The sequence below is a fragment of the Nicotiana tabacum genome, chromosome 4 (assembly GCF_000715075.1).
Source record: "Nicotiana tabacum cultivar K326 chromosome 4, ASM71507v2, whole genome shotgun sequence".
Taxonomy (NCBI): Eukaryota; Viridiplantae; Streptophyta; class Magnoliopsida; order Solanales; family Solanaceae; genus Nicotiana; species Nicotiana tabacum.
This window is the reverse complement of record NC_134083.1, coordinates 87770932-87794596: the sequence shown is the minus strand read 5'-3', so window position 1 is coordinate 87794596 and position 23665 is coordinate 87770932. Positions and strand designations below refer to the sequence as shown.

Sequence of the window (23665 nt, the reverse complement as noted above, 5' to 3'; positions counted from 1 at the left end):
TGCTTCTCAACAAGTACTATTGCTAAGGAACATTATGCTTTTCTCCGTATAGACAACAATCAGAGGGGAAAAAGGAGTCAGTTCCTGACATATTTTATGCATTTCAAGTACAAGGAAACCTAATCTGGAATTTAAGTTTTCATAGTTCAGCCTACTATATCCTCCTATGTTCATCAAAAATAATGTTGGTCTATCTGTGTTACCTGAAAGAAAAGAAGCAGGGGGAAAGATATGACTTAGGAGTCAGTTCCAGATCCTTCCACATTTGACCTTTGCAGAAAGTCTCCTAAATCTGATCTTTCAGATCTGCTGTTGATTCAGCTTTGATGCCCATTGTCTCTCCAAACTATTGTATTTATACACAGTGAGCTGTGATGCCCTTTTTCAATGTATATGCTGTAGATTGTCTGTTTGTCCCAAAAGAAATAAAACCAACACCCTCTTAGATATCTTTTGATCGTTTTAACTGAATTTGGAGCCCTTCTTCAGGATACATAAGAAGGCAATATAGTAAAGTCTTGGAGCTTTTATAGTATCAGTCTATCAGACTGGTGCAACAACAACAACAACAACAACATACCCAGTGTAATCTCACAAGTGAAGTCTGGGGAGGGTAGTGTGTACGCAGACCTTACCCCTACCTGGCGAGGTAGAGAGGCTGTTTCCGGTAGACCCTCGGCTCAAGAAAAGGTGAAAAGAGAGAAAGGAAGAAGACGAAGAAGAAAGAGGAAGAAGAAAGAAAGAATAGGGGGACAAAGGACGATAATAAAAAGGGAAAAAAGACAACTAAAGTAACAACAATCACGACAAAATAACAACAACAACAAAACAACAAGTAAAAGAAAAAGTAGCATCAAATATTAACAAACTGGAAAATATGATACACAGAGTAAACGAAACAATAAGCAAATACTAGAGGTCAAAGAATACCCAAAAAAACCAAGAGAGCTACTAATACTACTAAAAAAGAACGGGGAACTCTCGACTACCTACTAGCCTACTACCCTAATCTTTGACCTCCACACCCTCCTCCTCTGCACGTGCCCGAACCATTTTAGCCTCAACTCCCGCATCTTGTCCTCCACTGGAGCCACTCCCACTTTGTCCCGAATAACTTCGTTCCTAATCTTATCTCTCCTGGTATGCCCACACATCCATCTCAACATCCTCATTTCTGCTACTTTCATCCTCTGAACATGGGAGTTCTGAGTTCTTGACTGGCCAACACTCAGCCCCATACAACATAGTAGATCTAACCACAACTCTGTAGAACTTACCCTTAAGTCTTGGTGGCACCTTTGTTGTTAATTTTAATCAACAAACCAAAAAACAAGTGAATGTTTGTGATTAATGAAAGAGCAGAATATTAAAGGAATGAAGAACAGAGAAGAAATCTGAAAAGAGAGAGCATAAGACTAATACAGAACAAGGATTATTTTTCATTGTAATCTAAATTACAATTTATAAGAAAAACTTAACTACTAACTTCATGGTCCTGAATATCAGCACATGATCTACTTTAAAAAAACTAACAAGATACTGGGAAAAGTAATAACTGCAAAATTAAAACTAAGTAACTGCAGTCTAAGTAACTGCAACTATTCACAGCTAAACTGCAGTCCTAAAACATAGCAACTAACACTCCTCCTTGCTTTAGGATCTGCAGACACCAAGTTTCGATCTCAAAGACTCGAACATGTGAACTGACAATGGTTTGGTAAAAGCATCAGCTAATTGATCATCTGATTTGCAATAAATGAGAGTCACCTCCCCATTCTTCTGGACTTCTCTCAAGAAAACAACTTGATATTAAAGGGTTTCGTCTTTCCATGGAAAACAGGATTATGAGAAATAGCTATTGCAGCATGATTGTCAACAAATATCTCAGTTTCTTCTTTCTGCTCAAGATGAAGATCTTCCAATATTTTCCTCAACCACAATGCTTGATTCACCGCAGCTGCTGCTGCCACAAATTCTGCTTCCGCTGTCGATTGAGCTATTGTATCCTGCTTTTTGGAACTCCATGAAAAGACACCTGAACCAATAGTGAAACAGTATCCAGAAGTGCTCTTCATGTCGTCAACTGAACCACCCCAATCACTGTCGGAAAAACCAGTTAGTTTGAGTTGTTCACAACTTTTAAACTTGATTCCAAAATCAGTCGTTCCTTTGACATATCTGATCACCCTATTTGCTGCCTTTAAATGCACTTTACTTGCACAATGCATGAAGCGAGATAGAATGCTTACAACATTGAGGATGTCAGGCCTTGTTGCTGTTAGATACATCAGACACTCAACCAAACTTCTGAAATATGACTCATCCACTTTCTGTGTTCCATCTTCTTTGCTCAATTTTTCTTTTTGATTCATCGGAGTGCTCATCTCTTTGCAGTCTTCCATGCAAAACTTTTTTAGTATCTCTTTTGCATATTTTTTCTGACAAATGAACACTTCACCCCGATCTTGTTTAATCTCCATGCCTAGGAAGTAAGACATAAGCCCAAGATCTGTCATTTCAAACACTTTCATCATTTCTTGTTTGAAATCTTCAATTTGATATGCGCTACTTCCTGTAACCAGAAGATCGTCAACATAAAGTGAAATAATTAGAGTATCATTTCCACTATATTTGACATACAAAGTGGACTCAGATAAGCTTTTTTCAAAGCCTAAACTGAGTAAATGGTCATCAATTCTACTGTACCAAGCTCTTGGAGCTTGTTTCAATCCATAGAGTGCCTTTTTAAGAAGATTGACTTTATATTTCTCCTTCTTTCACATAGCCTTCTGGTTGCTCTACATAGATCTCCTCCTGCAGAAAACCATTCAGGAATGCTGATTTGACATCTAACTGGTACACTTTCCATTTCTTTTGTGCTGCAACAGCGAGTAAAAGCCTAATAGTGTCAAGTCTCGCTACTGGTGCAAAGGTATCTGAGTAGTCCACACCGAATATTTGAGCATATCCTTTGACCACGAGCCTAGCTTTATGCTTGTTGATTGAGCCATCAGCATTAAGCTTTGTTCTGTACACCCATTTGACTCCAATCACCTTTCTGTTTTGAGGTCGATCAACTAACTCCCATGTTTTGTTCTTTTCAATCATGAGCAACTCCTCTTTCATTGCAACACTCCAATCTTCATTCTTCTGAGCTTCTTCATAATGAGCAGGTTCACAAATTGCAATGTTACTTTTCTGATAAACATCAGAAAGTAATCGTGTGCCTCGAACAAGAATGTGATCCACCAAATCATTTTGCCCATCTCTTGTGATACTTTGATCTAATGTATCTGAAGCAGGCAACTTGAACTTTGAAGTCAGATCCTTCTTATCTGCATCGTCCCAGTTCCACCCTTCATCTTCCTTAAAGTGCACATCTCTACTTACAATAATCTTTCCCGTTTGTGGCTGGAACACTTTATAAGCTTTTGCAACAGAACTGTAGCCAATAAAGATGCCTGGAAGTGCTCTTTTATCTAATTTATCCCTCTTGATTTGTGGAACGTGAGTGAAGCACAGACATCCAAATATTCTAAGAAAATTCAGAGATGGTTTATAATCATGCCATGCTTCGAAAGGTGTTTGATTCTTCAATGCTCTTGTGGGAAGCCTGTTTTGTATAAAAACAGCCGTATGAGCTGCTTCTGCCCAGAACTGCTTGGGTAGATTCTTCTCATGTAACATGCATCTTGTCATCTCTAGGATATATCTGTTTCTTCTTTCACGAACTCCATTTTGTTGCGGAGTATAAGGAGCAGTAGGCTGGTGTTCAATGCCAGATTCCTCGCAAAACAAATTAAATTCTTTTGAGGTGTATTCTTTTCCATTATCTGACCTTAGAACTTGAATTTTGCAGCCACTTTGGTTTTCCACCATTTTCTGGAACTTCCAAAACACTCTAGCTACTTCTGATTTGAATTTCAAGAAATAAATCCAGCACATTCTTGTAAAATCATCAATGAAAGCAATATAATATCGACTACCTGCTAATGACGGAGTTCTTTGAGGACCAGATACATCTGTATGGATCAATTGCAGCTTGTGAGTGGCTCTCCAGGTTGACTTAGGAAAGAATTTCCTATTTTGCTTTCCAAACTGACATGCTCTGCAGTTTGGAATGGGATCATCGAACTCTGGAAGATCATTTGCCATCCTTTTAGATTTCATTCGCAACAGCTCCTCATGATGATAGTGCCCGAGCCTCTTATGCCAAACTTCTGTGACACTTTCTTTGACTTGAAAAGCAGTTTGCTCCTCCTCCAATGGATTTAGTGAGAAACTCTTGCCCACCATTTTGACCTTGAATATCTCATGGCCTGATGGATCTTCTATCACACATGCTTTGTTTACGAAGTGAAGTCCGTATCCTTTCTCCATTAATTGACCAACACTTAGCAGATTTTGATCAATATCTGGGACATAGATAATATCTGTGATAAACTTAGTTCCTGAACAACTTGCAATGGCTATGGTGCCCTTGCCTTTAGCAGGAATATACTCACCATTTCCAATTCTAACTTTCTTCGTCTCAGTGCTCCTTAACTCTTTTGAATAGCGCCTTATCATACGTCATGTGGTTAGTGCAACAACTATCGATTAACCAACTTTCACTTGAATCGCGACTTGTGAAACAAGTTGCAACAAAGAGTTGATCGTCTTCTTCTTGTTCAACAACTTGAGCTTCTACTTCATGTTGCTGAATTTTGCTTTTGCAAATTACAGCTTCGTGACCCTGCTGATTGCACTTGCTGCATTTTGCATTAGGTCTCCTCCAACATTTGAAAGGAGGGTGACCTTTTTTACCACAATGTTGACAAGGCGGAAAGTTTGTCTTCTTGCTTCCAGTCTTGATTTTGTTGTTGTTTCCAACATTCTCATTGTTTGCTCCTTGGATCTTTTTGTTCTGCTTCTTCTGGTTTCTTCTACTGTCTTGATGCTTCACTGGTAAGGCTCCTTTAACAGCTCCTTCTTGTCTCATAACACGTCATTGCTCTTGTGCTTGAAAAGTACTCAAGAGCTCTGCTAGTGTGCTTTTGGACAAGTCGTTAGTATTTTCTAAGGTTGTAATGGTAGCCTCAAATCTTTCAGGCACCGTTACAAGGATTTTCTCAACGATTCTTGAATCGTTTAAAGTGGAACCCAACAATCTGACACGATTTGCTATGTTAAGAAGTCTGTCAGAATATTCCTTTATGGTTTCACTGTCTTTCATCCTTTGCAACTCAAATTCACGCACTAAATTCAGCATTTGCATTCCTCGAACTTTTTCATCTCCTTCATATTCAGTCTTGAGATAATCCCATACCACTTTTGCTGACTTCAGAGACATGATACGAGTAAAGATGGTGGATGAAACTGCAGCAAACAAGCATGCCTTTGCCTTTGACTTTCTGATTTTCCTCTCCTTGTAATTTTTGATCTGAGCCATCGTGGGATTGTTTGGCAAGGGAGCAATTTCGTAATCATCTTCAACAGCCTCTCAAAGATCCAATGCTTCCAAATAGGTCTGCATTCTAACTGTCCAGATCTGATAACTTTCTCCATCAAAGGTTGGTGGTGCTATTGAAGAAAAACTTGTTTCTCCGTCCATGGCGTCCACGGAATCTGCTTGCATTCACACAGGCCCCTCAAGAAAAAACAGCTCTGATACCAATTGTTGTTAATTTTAATCAACAAACCAGAAAACAAGTGAATGTTTGTGATTAATGAAAGAGCAGAATATTAAAGGAATGAAGAACAGAGAAGAAATCTGAAAAGAGAGAGCATAAGACTAATACAGAACAAGGATTACTTTTCATTGTAATCTAAGTTACAATTTATAAGAAAAACTTAACTACTAACTTCATGGTCCTGAATATCAGCACATGATCTACTTTAAAAAAAACTAACAAGATACTGGGAAAAGTAATAAATGCAGAATTAAAACTAAGTAACTACAGTCAAAGTAACTGCAACTATTCACAGCTAAACTGCAGTCCTAAAACATAGCAACTAACAACCTTCTTATCACACAAAACACCGGATGCGAGCCTCCATTTCATCCACCCCGCACCGATACGGTGGGAGACCTCATCATCAATCTCCCCGTTACCTTGGATTATAGACCCGAGATACTTGAAACTACCCCTCCTCGGGTTGACTTGGGTATCAGACTGGTGCCAGAATATAATTTAGTGGTGACCGATGTCACGACATTTGCGTCTTCATTCTAGTTGGATAAGTTGAAAGTTTTGAGCTATCCTGCTGATTTAACACTCGTTGTATCTCTAAGCCACTATATTTGTAATGTTGGTCTGTGAATTGGAGTGGCAATTGCACACAGTATTTTTTGATAAGTTATGGTGCACACAGTGGCTAAAGCTTTAGCTTATCTGCCTTCAGAGTTGAATAAAATCTTGTAATTAATATCTCTGAGTAGAAGTATTTTAGTTGTGAATTTTTTAATGCTTTTTCACAATTTCATCATATTTCTGGTGATGCAGATTGATCAGATTCTATATGAAGTGATCTGCATTGCTCTTGCAAATAAATAGGAAAAAAGGAAAAAGAGAAGATGGTTTCACATTACATAGGTTGTTTGAGATCTCTGTGGAGTCCTTTGTTTTTACTTCTAATGACTTATTTGCTATCCAATAATCATATGTTGTAAAAGTAAAATTGCAAGATTCTCTAGAAATGAGCTCTGTTTGCTGTAACATAATCTATTAGGCTGAAGTTTAGGATAACCTTCCATGATGCGTTGATCCCCACCAATAGTGCGTACAGATAGCTAATGTTATGTCAGAGGATCCAAAAGGAGAAACACGAAAAAAGAAAGAAACAAAAAAAAAAAACAAGTTGTGCATGAATTTTCTTTTGGTCTCGTTGGCTTGCAACTCTAAGCTTGGAATTTTGGTTCGGAACTCATGTTGCTTGTCAGTTGGAAACTTTATTGAATATGAGATGAGTGGCTTTATATGCCACCTTCCTTTGCCCGGGGAGGAAGGTGGAATGTCTGCTGATTAATTGAGTTTCTAGGGGGTAAAATATATCCTGCCAATGGATCAACACTGTGAGTTGGACTTGATGTTAACAGTTCAAAATATATTTGTAGATTAAGAGCAATTTTTTCCTGTATTAACTCAATGACTTCTGCAGTTTTTTCTGATGTGTTAGTAAAATCTCTTTCGCTTATTGCACTTCCATAATCTCATGTGGTATCCACTTAATATACTAAACTTAATGCAGAGATTTGGGTCTTCTGGTGGTTCTATTATGTGATATTGCTGCTTTCCTGCACGAAGATTGCTACTTGGATCATTATATACGCGACTTTCCTTGCCTCTCAAAAGGCCGTGAAGTATCTCTCACCTCATCCTCCAAGAAAATTCCTCCTAGTTTATTCAAATGGCTTGAGTCCTGCTTGAAGCATGGGTGTAGTTCTGCTAGTATCAGTCATCTCCCATCTTTGATCTTCAAAGACGGAAGTTCTGTTGTCAACTGGGGACGGAAAATTGTATCTTTCTATAGCTTGTTATGTGGCGCTGAGCTTTTGGGTAAAAGGTTATCTTCTGGGGTTTCTTGTGCTGTTGCATCTGGATCATTTAATACTCCAGAGGAACTAACTATCTTGGCAATGGTTGGAGAAAGAGTAGGTCTGCAGCAGTTAGACTTGTTGCCTGCTGGAGTTTCCCTTCCTCTTCGAGATGTAAGTGAAGAGCTCAAAGAAATCTACATCTGAGGTTTCCAATCCAAAATAAGGAAGTGTAAAATTTGGTTATTCTTGATCTATTCGCTTGAACATACAAATAGGCCAACCGGAGATGTTGCATAATGAGATCTTTTACCCTAAATGGATGTACAATCTTCTCCTTTTAATTGCACCAGTTCACATTACAAAATTTTACTCAGATGTTTCCATGCACTCAAGATTTTCTTTTTTGGTTGACTTGCTTTTTATTAACAAAAGGGGTGATTTTGTTCTTATGCAGGCATTGGATAAATGTCGTGAATCTCCTCCAATGGATTGGCCTGCTGCTGCTTATGTTCTTCTTGGCCGGGAGGATTTGGCTTTCTCACGCTTAGCATATTCAAGAAAATCTGTGGAGCTTGAGCCCCACATTAATGTAAATATGACATGTATGTCCACTCCTTACATGTTGAACCTGCATCCGGTGACAATTCCTTCCTCAATATCTGACACAATAGAGTCAGATGATAACAAGCTAGAGGATGTAGATTCTGTTGAGGGATCTGTGGCTGATGGTATGGAGCATATTTTCAACTCTGGCATCCAGTTGCGTTATGGTCGTGATCTGCGGTTGAATGAGGTCGGTTTATTAATATTGTGCATTACTGAAATAGATGTTTGCGGGCAATGTTTTCCACTAAAATACAACCTTGCCATACTTATAGGAGCTATCCATGAATTAACTCATGAGAGAGTGATACTTACCCTCAACTGGGTGGCCATCCAATAACTCTTCTCTAAAAAGTCAATCCACATTCATTTCTTTATGGAAACTCATAAATACTGACTGTCATGTCATTTTTATTTGTGATGTGAAAACCACAGTGTATACTTGGTGATGTCAATAGACCATTAAATTAGTTTCTCTGGCATACCTGATCTATTCATTTGCTAATTTCATCACGAAGTTCCATGCACGGTCGAGTGCTGTACTTATGTAATTTGTTTATTCTTCTTTACTATCATTAAAAAGTGATTTTGCTTTCATAGGTTAGACGTCTTCTATGCTCTGCTAGGCCTGTCGTTATTCAAACACCTGTTAATCCAACTGCATCAGATCAGGACCTTCAACAGGTATACTGTTTCAATAATTTGGTAATGTTCTTTTTAGTTGGAACTTCATGACCCCTGTAACTAGCACTGACTATTTTTTGGACTTTGTAAGCTCTCTGATCATAGCATAGCTTTTTTTGTATTAATAGAGCTAATAGTCATCTCTCTTTGTAACCTTTTGTTTCCTTATGCATCTTCTTGATGCCTTTTTTAATGAAAACACCTTACTTTATCAATTCTTTTTTGGTAATGTGCTACATGTACTATAAATAAGGCTACCTGTTTTCCCAGTGCTACTAATAGGGTAATGACAACAGTTCTTTTTTCCTAAGTGAATAACCCCCCCCCCCCCCCCACAACACACACACACACACACACAAAAAAAAAACTAAAACTCTCTTTGTCAGTTTCCTATCTAAACTATCCGGTGTCCCCAAAGCCCCCTAAACTATATTTGCCTTTTTTTTACCTATAAATTGTCACCATGTGCTTCTTCTCTTCTGCTATTGGTTTTTTTAACTACGTTGACCTATTGCCCTTGCAATTTATATGTCCATGGACCGTCCTTATGTTACTATCTACCAACAAGTTACTATTGCCTATTAAATTACCGATCTAATAACCTACATATGTTTTCTTTGTAAACACCTTGAGCCGAGGGTCTATTGGAAACATCCTCTCTACCTTCACAAGATAGGGGTAAGGTCTGCGTACACACTACCCTCCCTAGGCACCACTATGTGGGATTGCACTGGGTATGTTGCTTGTTTTCTTTGTAAACAGAATATACCTATAAGGGTACATAGAGTTGGTAGGTGTTGGCAAGCCAGCTAACTGACTGGCAAGCAGATGTATTGGCTCAGGTTATAACTTTTTACCCTGTGCTCAATACTCTAATAAAAGGGAAGAAATCGGAATATTGTTCCTTTTCCTCTCTTTTCCAATTTCCCTCATGCCAGAGACAGTTCCAGTCTTTGTCCACATATTTCATTAACTTTTAAAATCTACAAAAGGCTGATCGAGTGATCTGGCTTATTTCTTATATTGTGGCACTCAGACCTATCTAGTGCATTCTCTTTTTGGGATAATGGGGTTGACTCATGTCCAACATGGTATGTCGAGTCGGGTTGTACATTGTTATTGTGACATATGACCATGTGCATCACTTTATCCTTTACATCTCACATACCCCTGCGAGTGTTTGTCTGTCACATAGATTCTCTTTTTTTCTTTTCTTTAGGCTCAGTTATGGCAGCTTGCTCAAAGGACTACTGCCCTTCCCTTTGGCCGTGGTGCATTTACACTTGCTACAACCTGCACTCTCTTGACGGAGGTACCATTCTTTACTTTCTTCTACAATTGGTATAGTTTAGCATAGTCTTTGATCGACAATATAGCAGCTGGACCTTGTGGTGTTTTAAGGAAGTTGTTTTAACATCTGCAGGCGCTCACGGTTCCCAAGCTTGTCTTGGCTGGTCGGTTGCCAGCACAGCAAAATGCAACGGTATGTCTGGTCAAATTCCAGTGAACATCTATTTCTTTCTATGTATGTATTTCTTTAAAGTAGCTGTTCGGTCTTGAGATAATTGAGTGGAGTCAGGTTGATTCCTTTTACTTACTGAATGTAGATGGACACATAATATCGGTGAATAATTTTTATCCTTGAAGCTTGTTCTTTTGCATGATGTTTAGTAGATTCTTTAGGCATTTGTGACCAGTACCCTAACCACCTATATACCCCTCAGGTCCATGTCTACCTTGCAGCAGTTATGCATTTGTGAAGTTTTTTGTGTAAATCTTGCCTCTTGTGCTTGTTTAGGTTAATTTAGATCCAAATGTTCGGAATGTTCAAGAACTCAAATCTTGGCCGGAGTTTCACAATGCAGTTGCTGCGGGACTAAGACTTGCTCCACCTCAGGTTCAGTTTTGCTCTTGAAGTACTTTATCCATTCTGCATGCGGTTTCCTCCCACTGTTCTTCCAGTGTCTTATGTAGATGGTTTTCTAATTGCTCAGTTGATATCGTTTCCTAATGTTCTGATGCATTGTCATGTGCTTATGCAGGGAAAAATGTCAAGAACATGGATATTGTATAACAAACCTGAAGAGCCCAATGTTGTTCATGCTGGATTATTACTTGCTTTGGGATTACATGGACATCTTCGCGTCTTAACTATAACTGATATATACCAATATTACTCTCAGGTTGTTTATTTCTTTTAGGACCGATCTTGTTTTAAGGAAGTGCTTTCCTCCTTACCTAAATTACAATATTCTTTTCATATTTCAGATTCAACATATTTTACGCATCAGACTTCTATTTGTACTGCATATATCATGTAACATGATTTTCCTGCTCCTATTGGGGGAAAGAGGAAATGATGAATTTTGTGAAAGCTACTAAAGTAACTGTTTGGTACTGTCGACTTGCATTTGAGCTAGAGTGCTATGTTTCTTTTTGAAAAGGAAAAAAAGGGTGTTGACAGCTAGAATGCTATGTGATTATGCAAAGTAGAATTTATTTGGATTACACATGAAGGTTGGGAGGATAACTACAACCTGCGTAGTTGAAGTTCTCATCTTGGTAGAATGAAGACTTTTAAGTGGCATCAATCCGTTGTCATGTTTGTTTGAAGTAACAATAGTCAGGTTTCAAAATCTTTTCGAGTATATTACAATTATAAGTTGGAAAGATTAGGTTCGCATATGGAGGTGGAGTTAAATGCATTATGAATCCAGTGTTGTCAAAGGCGCGCTTAAAGTGTGCTTAAGCCCTGAAGCGAGATGCTAAACATGTTGAGTGCTTTACCTCGCTTAGCGGGTTTAGTGGGCACTTTTGTGTTGTCATCAAGGCTCTACGGCATACTTTTCTTTGCCAATGAGCATAATCCTAAAGAGGCAATACTGAACAATGATATTTCAGTTTATTGTAATTGTTTTCTATTTCTTTGTTCATATATTTATTATTCATGCTTATAATTAATAGTTTTGGACTACACATACATATTTATATTTTTTCCCCGCATTTGAGCCTTTCTTCATTAAAACACGTGCTTTATTTGCGTTTGCGCTTAAAGCCCCAATGGACCTTAGAGCTTTTTTGCGCTTTTCGCCCTTGATAACACTGGATGAATCTATTAGACACATGCTTATTTTCTGCTTCCGGTGATGTTGTCCCTTGTAGGAACACGAAAGTACAACTGTTGGATTGATGCTTGGCCTTGCAGCATCATACAGGGGAACTATGCAGCCAGCAATCTCAAAGGTAAGGAATGATTCTTCATTTTTCCCATTTCCTATTCCATTCTTGTCATATCTTTGCTCCACCTACTGTGAATATCAAATGTTGTAACAAAGAGTACTTATTTTCCTTGTGATCTCTGAATCATCTAATTATGAGCTTTCGCTTCACGACCTATGCATATTTTAATTAAGTAGAGTACTTATAAACTACACTAGTAGTGTTATTTAGGAGTCGTCAACACAGTTATGTACATATCTGATTGCTGTTTTTTCATCTTTCCTTTTGGTGGGGGGAGGAAGAAGATAAGTAGAAGGTTGTAGCTGATAAAGTCTCGTGGAAGTAACCTATGCTAATGAAGTTAACAGACATACTGCATGAAGTTTTGATTGTGTCAGCAGATCTTAAAACCCTTATTAACTATCAGCTAGCTTAGGCAATGGCCTTATTATTGCCAGGATATTCTCATCAAGCTTCCTTACACTTCATTTGTTGTTCTCAACAACATATAACTGCCTGCTGCCAGATTGTTTTACTTTTCGAAGCTTAGGAGGATGACTCATAATAATTCGACGAGTAGAGTGTCTCTTAGTTTATCTGCAGATAGGAAGTTGCTGTATTCTTGTTGCTAAACTAGCTAAATGTAACTTTGATTCTTTTATTTCAACGCATTTTTCAGTTAGAGCACTCCAGATCTGCCCTTGTCAGTTACTGAATGATATTTCCTACTTAACAATCAGTACTGGCATTCAAACGTCCCTTATTATTGGGTGCCTTATCTGCTTTATTAATTTTGTATCTACTTTCTAGTTGCAGTTTATCGAATTTGTCATTGGATGTGCTTTTCTCGTTTTCCTTCTAACGAATCAGGAATCTATTTGATCTCCATGCAGTCTCTCTATGTTCATATACCATCACATCATCCATCTTCCTTTCCGGAATTGGAGTTGCCAACCCTTTTGCAGGTAATGTTGCAGGATTACCTCCTAATTTTGCATGCATTGTAAATCTGTGAAAATGTTGAATTCTCAGTGGAGATTGGTCTTCTCTATGGATTTATCTTTTATTTGCAGTTCGTTTAGGTCATCATACTCTTGCTTCTGTTTTATTAAGCTTCAGTGTTCAGCCGAAGTGCTGTACTGATCCTTACCTCATTTTATCATTTTCGTCTAAAATAATTTCCTCTTTGTCCCCTAGTAGATTTTTATTCTATGTTAATATACTTGCTAGCAAATCAGAACTGAATATATGTTTCATGCTTCCATGATATCCTTACTCCAATATGTTTCTGTTCTTATTTCTTTTTTTCCACCTATTAACTTTTAGAAGAGTTAAAGGTATGCGTTTCCTCCTACCTAATAAAAAATGGTTTGTGTTTCCTCCTCCATGCACTTGTGTTAAAGTGATGTTTTTTTTGAATTTTTATTTTGTGGTAAACAATCAACCTCTTTAATGAAGTATCTTTGACTTGAAAAATGATTGTTCGTAAGGTGTATTGCTTTTCAGGCAGCAGCTCTCCTTTCTGTTGGGCTTTTATATGAGGGATCGGCACATCCCCAAACAATGCAAATTCTTCTGGTACTTTCTTCTCTAAATCTTGGAGGTCTATACACTCCTGGAGTTTTCTTGGATCATCTGTTGGTCAAGTGTTGAACAGTCACTGTGTATTATTAGGTAGTTGGTCTCGCCTCAAGATAAGTGTTCACCTTATTCGAATATATGGAAACTTGAGTTCTTATTTCTGGTGCATGACCGAGTTTTGCTTTTGCTGTTTCTCAATCTTAGTTAGGAGCAGAGGGCTACTAAAAGCTAACTGGAGTAGTAGGACAATTCATCTTGTGTGGCATTCATTTAAAATAATTTGTTCCTCTGGAAGTTATTTTAGGGAATTGCAGAATTATTTGTTTCTACAGTTCTGGCATTAAAGTGAAAAGGAGTAGGTGATTATAGATAGTTCATAATGATCTTGCTTGCGTACAAGAAGAGATGGCTTCTTATTTGACCAAAATGGTAATATAGTGTTAATCCAAGTTTTATGCATGTTTTTCATGAATTTAACCACTGGTAACTGGTTTGCAGGGTGAAATAGGTCGTAGAAGTGGAGGAGATAATGTACTTGAAAGGGAGGGTTATGCAGTTGCAGCAGGGTTTTCACTGGGATTGGTCGCGTTGGGTATGATTGAATGATCACATGCATCATTATGGCTAATGTCTGTCTCTAAGTGTTTTTGGTTTAAGTGAAGGTCGTGGAGAAGATGCTCTTGGTTTCGTGGATGCTTTGGTTGATCGGTTGTTCCAGTACATTGGCTGCAAGGAGCCTCAAAATGTATATGCTTGCAGAATTTGTTTCCTGTTTTATGCAATATAATTCGAAAATTTTGATTTGTGACTAAAGTGATGTTCTCATTTTTTTGAATATAATTCTTCAAACTGATCTTCTTCAGGAGAGGTTCCATCTTTTCGCACCATCTATTGATGAACATAATCGGAGTGCAGGACAGGTTAGGTCATCCTGTCTCTTCACATATATGATAGTGCTGCTAGTCTTATCTGACTTAAAGATAGGTACCAATGTAAGGATCTCTAAATCTATCTTCTGAAACTATACCCTTTTTCTTGCAGATAATGGACAGCGCTGCAGTCAATGTTGATGTTACTGCACCTGGAGCCACCATTGCCCTTGCTCTTATGTTTTTGAAGGTAATTTTATACATTATATTATTTTCTCGTTCAAGATAACCTCCTAGACAACTTTCTTCTAGTAATTAATTTTGCTCTCAATCAACTGCAGACGGAGTCAGAGTTGGTCTATTCTAGGTTGTCTGTCCCGCAGACACATTTTGATTTACACTATGTTCGACCTGATTTCATAATGCTCCGTGTCATTGCCCGGAATTTGATAATGTGGAGCAGGTAAACATGCTCCCAACACTTTTCAATCAGCAAAACATTTATAGGTTGCTTCTCAGGTTTAACTATAGTTTAATTTTTCTAGAGTTCATGCATCTGAAGGATGGATTCAATCTCAAATTCCAGAAGTTATTCAAAATGGTGTTAAAGACCTTGGTGATAGCATGAGTGACACAGATGAAATAAATGCTGATGCATTTGTTCAGGCGTATGTTCACATAATGGTTGGAGCCTGCATTTCTCTTGGTGAGCCCAAGTTCTTAAAGATGTCTTTCTCCTGTCTGTTGAACTTTTTCTAGTTAAGTTGCTATGTAATACTTTCTTCCAATTGGAATGGATCTTATTTTCTCTCTTGGGAAGTGCGCTAATAAACATTCTCTTTCATCCCTATTCTTTCGACTAGATTTTCAGGCAAGAATTCAATCCTTTTCTTCCGATTAATTTTTATAATTCTCTTTCGATTCTTCTCTTCTCTTATTTCTCTCTACTGTTTATTTTCAGATTCAAATCTGTCTGTTTAGGTGGCCCTATTCTTTCTTATCCCTGTTACCATCGTTCATCCTTCATAACAACGTTCTATTCCTTCCATTACTTTGTCTGTTTTGTTAGCTTTGAAGACGGTCACTGAGTAACTTAAGCCTAGTATACGGCGATGAGAAAGGTGATTGTCCTAGAAACTAACAAAATAACATGAGGAGGAATTCTTTCTTTCTGGCTGGTAACAAGTCCTTCGAAATACTGGATGTAGGAGGGGGCTGGTTGATTTAACTGCGAGAAGAAAGGATTTTATGTACATGACTTCCTTTGATAATTTAGTTTGCTGGAGCTTTGCAAGTATCTCAAATTGGCATCGAAGGAGAATGGTAAAACCTGCAGAATGGGAGTTTAGTAGTCAACTATATTCATATTTTATATACCTGAACTTTAACGTATATGGAAGATACGTCAGAGTGGTTTCTTATAAGGGGAGGAAAAAATCTATTAATATCATCCCGGAAATAGGAGAAAATCTTGGTTGGGATGATTATGCAGAAAAGATCCTTAGATTCATCGAAAAAGGGGGAATCAACAATGATTAGAGTAACAATAAGATACAAAGCAAAAGGAAGTTTGCTCAAGTTGCACAGATTAAGGGATGGCCCAAAGATGATGTGAAAGCAATAGAAAAAGAAGGTGAGGAAGGAAATCAATTCATAATAGGCAAAAGCTCGATCAAGTCAAGGGTGGAATATCTGCATAGTTGTTTAATTGGCTATTTCGGTGACAATACAGTTGCGACTCCCAGCAGATATGAAGTCTCATAATGGGTTTGTAGAAAATGGCAAATTCGCGCTGGCCTCTTTGAAGGAGCTAAATGGAGTTTTTTTTTCTTATTTGAGTTTCCTTAAGGATTCTGAAGCGGAAAGATCAAGATGGGAAATTGGTTCTTTAAGAATTTAGAATTGAGGTTGGAATTGTCATCGTGAAAAATTCCGACCTAATCATGTGTGGGTCAGATTGGTGGGATTCCCTATTTGCTTGTGGTCAGAGAGTTTAAACTTGGAGGGTATCTGGAAGTTGATGATGATACTAGATTTAGAACACATATAAGATGGGTAAGAATTTGTGTTCGATTCTCTCGAAATAAATTTCCGGCAAATTAGAAATTTTCAGAGTGGAAGATCTTACTTTCACGGTTTTGGTGTGGGTGAAATCCACAGTTTGGGTGGAGAAAAGTGACAGGAAAATTGAAGAGGTTCACCGAAAATCGGGATTAAGTGACGCAACAGTTCATCGGAGAAAGAGAGACGGTGGAGCAGAGTCCCCAGGAAGGTGGAACTTCGTAATTGGAGACGCATGCGGAATGTGTGCATAGCATTAATAATAAGTTGAATATTATAATGAACTTTAAAAGGCCTCAGGTTATGGGTAATGAAGTGGAGAGGTTTGGGCCGGGTGTTAATGTGTATAAAAAAGGCTCAAAGGCCAAGGGACCTCGGTGTGGACAATAAAAAAAGATAATAGGCCCAGTCCTTATAATTAGGTTGACCCAAGTTATGCCCTTCATTATAATCATAGTTATGAATATCGAGATAGAGGCTGTTGAGAAATTCCATCTTCAAAAATGTCGGGAACAAAGAATTAAAAATTTGGAGAATTGACATTATAGAGATAAATAAGCAGAGAAAATGGAGGAAGTGAATTTAGGTCAATCAATTAGCAAACAATCAGAGGACGACATGATTACTGAAGCTGATAATGTGGAAATTACGAGAGCAGAGCTAATTGAAGCTAATGATGATGGTGAATAATTAGAATACTATGATGATTCAATGGATAATGGTGAAGAGGACGTCATATTTGAATACGAAGTAGATGCCCATGTGGATATTTTAATGCTTCCGTGCTACGAAGAATGTGGTGCGGAAAGTAGCAGGTTTTAACACAAGGAACTAAGAGAGAGAAAATGCTCCTAAGGCACATAAATCGAGGAAGGAAAAGAACTCTTTTTCGGTAGTTTCTTAGTGCTTTTTCAGTATCTTTCTTGTTACAAATTTAATGGGGAGAACAAAATTAATTTTGCAGTTGGATATGCTTTGTATTACAAGAAGCTTCAAGAGACACTGAGAGACTGACGAGAAGATGGAAGCTAAATGAGCAACAATCACTTTTTTTTTTTTTTGTGCAAGGAAAAACAATAATTTTGGCAGATTCATAAGCATTGCAACAATACAAGGAGTTAATATATCTGTCATTATTATTCCAGAAATTACATTCAATGCTGGATGGAGGGATATTGCATTTAAGATTGATAAATTCATTAAAGAAGATACAGGGCCATTTATTACAAACATATACGCAGCTTCTGTCAGAGCTAGGAAATGGCAAATTAGGGTTTCAATGAAGCCATGATCAACACAAGAAGCAACAAAATTATCATAGATGGAGGAGAAGCAGATGCTGAAAGTGGGTTTCTCGGAAGATGTCTGCTAGGTCATATTGATAAAGAAGTGAAGGAAAAACCGACTTTGTATGACATCCGAAGATAGTCAGTGAGCTCTTGAAAAAGCACCTTTGGAGTGAACATATACGAAATGGGGGACAACCTCTTTCTTTTTGAATTCCCAACAAAATATATGGGGGTAACATGTACTGTAAGGAGAGTGGTGGTGGAAGCGAACAAAACTCCCTATGAAATGGGGTCCTCGGTAGCCGGATGCTGCTCTGACAGTCATCGAAAGGGATGGACCTGGATCAGAGCCATGGGCTTACCCATGCATCTATGGACAGAGAAAATCTTCAAAGCCATTGTAGATCAATGTGGAGGATGGGTGGAAACAGAGGAGAGGAGGAAACTTCTCTGAGAAATCATCTAAAATGGGCAAGAGTAAAGACTAAAGGAGATGGGGGAAAAGTTCCGAAAGAGGTGGAGATTGAAGACATAGGTTTAACCTTCATTTGTTCCTATTTGTTGCAAACGCCAACCATCCTACTCACCGGAGAAGATGAACAGAAACGTATGGAGAACCGCTGGGTAAACGAGAGCTACGGGGAGGTGCATAGACCTGATAGCTATACTACAAAAAAAGGGGGCACACGTGGTCTCTAATAAATGCAAGTGGAAAGATAAAATTGTATTGGTTGAAGGGGAGCAGACATGTGACAAGCAGCTGTAGACTAAATTCATTGAAGGAGTGGAGATTGGGCCGGATAATACAAGCAAAACTAACAATAAGGCCAGCTCCTCCTCTGGCCCAAACTTATTTAATGAGGCCCAAGTGTCACGGGCCCGAATCCTTACATTAGGTAGCGGCACCTGCTCGCCCGTGCGGCGCCTGCAGTTCCCCTCGCTGCAGGCCAGCCTTTTTCCTGTCCCATGATTTCTCAAGCACGATCCTGTGCCTGTCGGAGGGACTCGCCCGTAGGCTCGCCCCAACTTGTGCCGCCCGTAAGATGCCTAGGCCCTTGGCCCTAGACATGTCGTGGCTCTTCATCTTAGGATCACAATCCATGCGCGCCCTGGGGACTTGGCTTAGGACATGCCTTGTCCTTAGCCTAAGACTGAGCATCGCTCCCGCGTGCACATCCCAATCCTCAAGCTTGACACTCGCCTAGTGCATCCGCGACTAGCTCGTGCCTCGCCCGAGTAAGGCAACCTTTAGCCCTTGGCCATTGTCCTGCGCCTCTTTCGTGCCATGCCCATACATAGCCCTCTTTCAGCACGCTTCCATTCCGAAGTAGTGCAGTGTCGCCCACACCTGCACCTTTAGGCCAACGGACCCTTGCTTGCATGGCTGAACCAAAGCCATGCTCACAAGTCGACACATGATGCCCCTATGACAGGTGCGTCAAGTATCCAATCGGCGTGGAGGTCTCTTTCCAACACTCGGCAGCCCGCGGGGCTGGCCGTTCCACAATAGCAGCCTCCACTGCCCTTTTGATGCCCAACGCAGGCCCTAAGGCGTTGCGCAACCCATACGAGTTCCCAAACTCGTATGGATACCTTTGACACTCCCTTGAGTCATCTAGGCAGGCCCTTGGGGTTCGCCCCCAAGGCAGCTCGTTCTATACGGCTCGGTGGCAGCGCGTGTGGGGGAGGCAGGTCGGAGCTTTCATCACCTATACCCCCCTTATATATGCTTAAAATTAAAAAGCCCAAGTTGCCCGAGTAGACTGCTCTACGTTAGACCATCAGAAGGACCTTTTCTCACCAGTTCTTGGCCGAAATTACAACCCCAAAGTGCGGGTTGTAACACAAGTCTTTAAACAAGACAAAGTCTACTTAAATATGGAGAACAAATTTAACCCAATAGCTTATGAAATTGGGTTCAATATGCTGAAGTCCCAGAACGAAGATGAAAAAGCGAGAGTGTTATGAAAAACCACATACAAGACTAAAAACCAAAATTTCAGGATTCAAAAGAGATGATAATACATGAGGAAGCTGATGATTATGAAGATGCCATGACTAACATCGAAAGGGAAGGGGTACAATTGGAGAATTCAGGGGTCACAAGAGACATGCTTGAAACAACAGGAACACATATTGGGCCTATAGAGAAAGCTGAACCGTTACAAATATAGCCGATAGAGAGGGAGATAGAGGGTTAACTGGACGCATCCTTATGGGTACACCAAAATGTAATCAAACTCAGCAAACAATTTGGGGTGGATTTCCAGGGATGTGAAAAGGAGGCAATGGCTTTGTTTATGAAAATTGACAGTAGTAGGCATGCGAAGAGATTAGAAATAGCAGAATCATCAGTTGCTGCTATTCCCACAAAGAGAAGGGCATGCAAGAATTAAAAAAGCTTGGTTTTTGGTATGAAGTTCAAAAGCAATGGGACCAGGAACATGGGAAAAGGAGAAATAATTATGATGTATGAAGGTATTAAAAGGGGACGAGGTAGACCTAAAATGATATGGAAAGAAGTTGTCTCGAAAGACCTACAAATTTTTGGGGATCAATGCAAACTTAGCTAAAGATCAGACACAATGAAAGAAAAAGATTCATTTGGCGATATCTACTGGGGAATATGATTTAGTCTTGTTAAAGAACCTCTAATAATATGATTATTATTATTATTATTATTAATTACTACTACTATAGTAGGTTAGTAAAACCCACACATACATATATATATATAATTTATTCTCATTTTTATTTTTATTTGGTATGATAACGTGAGTTGAGCTTAAATGGAGAAGTGAGGATTCATATAGCCGATGCCAAATGTTTTTGGGACTGAGGCATAACTAATTGTTGTTCGACCAAATATTGTCCAAACACCTACTTAGACACTGAATTAGAGCAGGTGGAGACATGAATATTCTGGAAAGTGGGAGTATATGTTTTTGTAGTAGCGTGGATCTTTCAGAAGTTAGTTGATATGGGCAGAAGCTCTTTTGCAATGCGATTGTGTTTCAAAGGCACATCAATTGAGAGGGATGGACAGCTAATGCAAAATGTGGGCTTCGTTCATTTAGTGAACTGCGTAGGAGACTATTGAACAACTCAAAGTGTTTACTTCTGTCTCTGGCTTCCTGTTTAGTTGCCTTGGCACTAAGCTCAGAAAGGTTCATCAGTAATCTACAAGTCATTTAACAGATTGAGACGGGTATATGATACGAAGTATGAGGTTTCTTGGGTGCTAGATTTTCTTGGACATGCTGAATGCTGGCAGAGAACTAACCAATTGTTGTTTCAAGTTTGACACCAGCTCTTCATTTATGGTGAATTTCTGTTGGCAGTCTCGATATCAAAATATGCTTAATTCATACCATATGAAATGGATCAGATTCCGGACGAAGTCTTAGATTCTTATTCGTCTTTTAGAGTGTATTTTATGCTTACTACACTAACCTACTTCTAGGCCTGAGGTGAATCGCATTTGATTCATCATTACATCTGCCCAATGTTGTACTTTCGGTTATCCCTGATTTGCAAGCTATAATTCTGGCAGGGTTAAGATATGCTGGTACTAGAGATGGCAACTTACAAGAACTGCTCTACAAATATGCTCTATACTTCCTTAACGAGGTCTGTCCTTCACCTTAATGTGCTGATTCATATTTATTATGCTGTGACAAGTTTGCTTCTAATTGCAGATTAAACCTGTATCTGTCACAACTGGACGTGGATTGCCAAAAGGACTGTCTAGATATATTGATCGTGGCTCATTGGAGACATGTCTTCACCTAATTGTTCTCTCTCTTTGTGTGGTTGGTATATAGTTGCACAAGTGCAAATTGGTTAATTGTAGGGGTAGGCTTCATTCAGAAATCCTACTTGTGCAGGTTATGGCAGGGTCTGGACACCTACAAACATTCAAATTGTTGAAATATTTGCGTGGTCGAAATTCTGCAGATGGGCACTTGAGCTTCGGTAATCAGATGGCTGTAAGTGTATTGTCATTTTACAACGAGTTCTTGAATCACCTGTTTCTTGCACTGGTTGCTACCCAATTTCCACGAGAGATCAGAGGAATGTCTATGATCAACCAACAAATACTGTGGATTACTCATCACCCTGAAAAGAAAAGGATCACCATAAACTATTTTCTTTCAACAACCAATAAATAATTGCTTGGACATGTTCATTTTAGATTCAAAGCATCTGATAGTATGACGTTACTCGTTTGTGAAATTAATTCTTCTGTCTATACTCATTCAAATTATTTGCATTAAGATGCAGAAATTATTGTGGATTCAAATTGCAGTTTCTTTTATGACCATCTTTCTCATGCATTGATCTGAAAAATGTTTCAGGTAAGCTTAGCCACTGGTTTCTTGTTTCTTGGGGGTGGAATGCAGACTTTTTCGACTAGCAAAAGTTCTATTGCTGCTTTGCTAATAACACTATATCCACGATTGCCGACTGGACCTAATGACAATCGGTGCCACCTTCAGGTAAATGAATGCAGAAGTGACTTAGTAGATTTTAGGAACTTATAAATCAGGCTTGGTGTACCAACACTCCAAAATGGAATCTCTTGCTATTGCCTGTGCTTTGTCCATCCAAATTTTGCTTTCGCTAACCAGAAAAATTGAGACAAGTTCCATTCAATGTGGTGTTCACAATAGGTGTCTTTTAATTTAAAAAGATAAAAGAAAAGCGTAAATGGGGTATTTCCTATTAAGACCTGTGAAAAGAACTTAAAGATTTTGAAGTTAAACACTGTAATCGAGTGCGTCTGAGACCTTTTGTTTGCCGATAGTCGAGTAGATACAGGGAACACTGGAGGCCTCGTAACACTGGAAGTAGACAACTTTTCTCATTGGATTCTGTAGATCCACCAATTGTAGGACTACCTATTAAGAAAGTTGTAATTTTTTTATAGAGAATGGGCAGTTGAAATGAGAGAGACGACCATGGTCGCTGCAAGAGCTATTTTAATGAGGTAAAAAAATCAAACTGGTATTACCTGCATTTGGTAATTGCCTGATAAAACACCTTGACGTGTTTTAGTGGGACAACCGACTTATTAGGATATGTGAACTTTGTTCTGAAGAGTGCATATGAATGCACCTGCTGTTGAAGGAGTTCTCTGACATATTCAGCTGTAATGTGATGCAAAGGAGAAGGTATATGTAGCTATCCACTAATACATGTGAGTTAAGATCTGTTTACAGGTGGTGAGTTTAGATATTAAAAGTCCCACGGAACGTTGGCAATACTTGCACATAGTATTGAGCTGAAAGTTAGTGTTGCATGTGTAGATTTTGAGAAGAAGAAAAGGCTTCTTGTATTTTTGTGTGTATACATCCCATGAGCAAGGGAATTTATACAAAACTCCTAATGCTGATTAAGGAAATAAAATAAATTTATACAATCAATATAGCTATCAAATCAAATCAAATAAAATCAGAATAACATCAGATCTCCTAAATATAATCAAATTTCATTAAATCATGCTAATCAATACTCCTAAATCAAGTCTCCTTGAATCATGCTAATCAACACTCCCCCTCAAGTTGGTGCAAAGATGTCGCACATGCCCAACTTGCAACTCAAAGTATAGAAAGTTCACTTGTTGAGACCTTTGGTAAACACATTAGCTAGCTGTTTTTCCGATGGCATATGAAACAAACTCAAGACACCAGTTGTAACTTTTTCTTTGACGAAGTGTCGATCAATTTTCACATGCTTTGTTCGATCTGGATTGGATTATGAGCTGTACTGATGGCAGCCTTATTGTCAGTACAAGGAAAGTTTTTCTTTTTCAGACAGTCTCAATTCCCGTAGTAGCT

General features: G+C 38.8%; 1 protein-coding gene across 2 annotated transcripts in view; it reads left to right on the top strand.

Annotated features, from left to right (window-relative positions):
• Positions 1-23665, top strand: part of LOC107823023 (anaphase-promoting complex subunit 1-like) — a 50742-nt gene that overhangs the window by 16709 nt on the left and 10368 nt on the right. For both annotated transcript variants that reach the window (XM_075252159.1, XM_075252160.1), the window contains exons 11-30: positions 7231-7690; positions 7974-8312; positions 8723-8806; positions 10026-10118; positions 10230-10289; positions 10605-10703; positions 10849-10989; positions 11969-12049; positions 12919-12990; positions 13532-13603; positions 14105-14198; positions 14269-14351; positions 14470-14526; positions 14648-14725; positions 14817-14938; positions 15021-15181; positions 21379-21455; positions 21524-21637; positions 21713-21814; positions 22184-22324. In XM_075252159.1, coding sequence (XP_075108260.1) covers positions 7231-7690; positions 7974-8312; positions 8723-8806; positions 10026-10118; positions 10230-10289; positions 10605-10703; positions 10849-10989; positions 11969-12049; positions 12919-12990; positions 13532-13603; positions 14105-14198; positions 14269-14351; positions 14470-14526; positions 14648-14725; positions 14817-14938; positions 15021-15181; positions 21379-21455; positions 21524-21637; positions 21713-21814; positions 22184-22324 — 2530 coding nt within the window. The remainder of the gene's footprint in view (positions 1-7230; positions 7691-7973; positions 8313-8722; positions 8807-10025; positions 10119-10229; positions 10290-10604; positions 10704-10848; positions 10990-11968; positions 12050-12918; positions 12991-13531; positions 13604-14104; positions 14199-14268; positions 14352-14469; positions 14527-14647; positions 14726-14816; positions 14939-15020; positions 15182-21378; positions 21456-21523; positions 21638-21712; positions 21815-22183; positions 22325-23665) is intronic.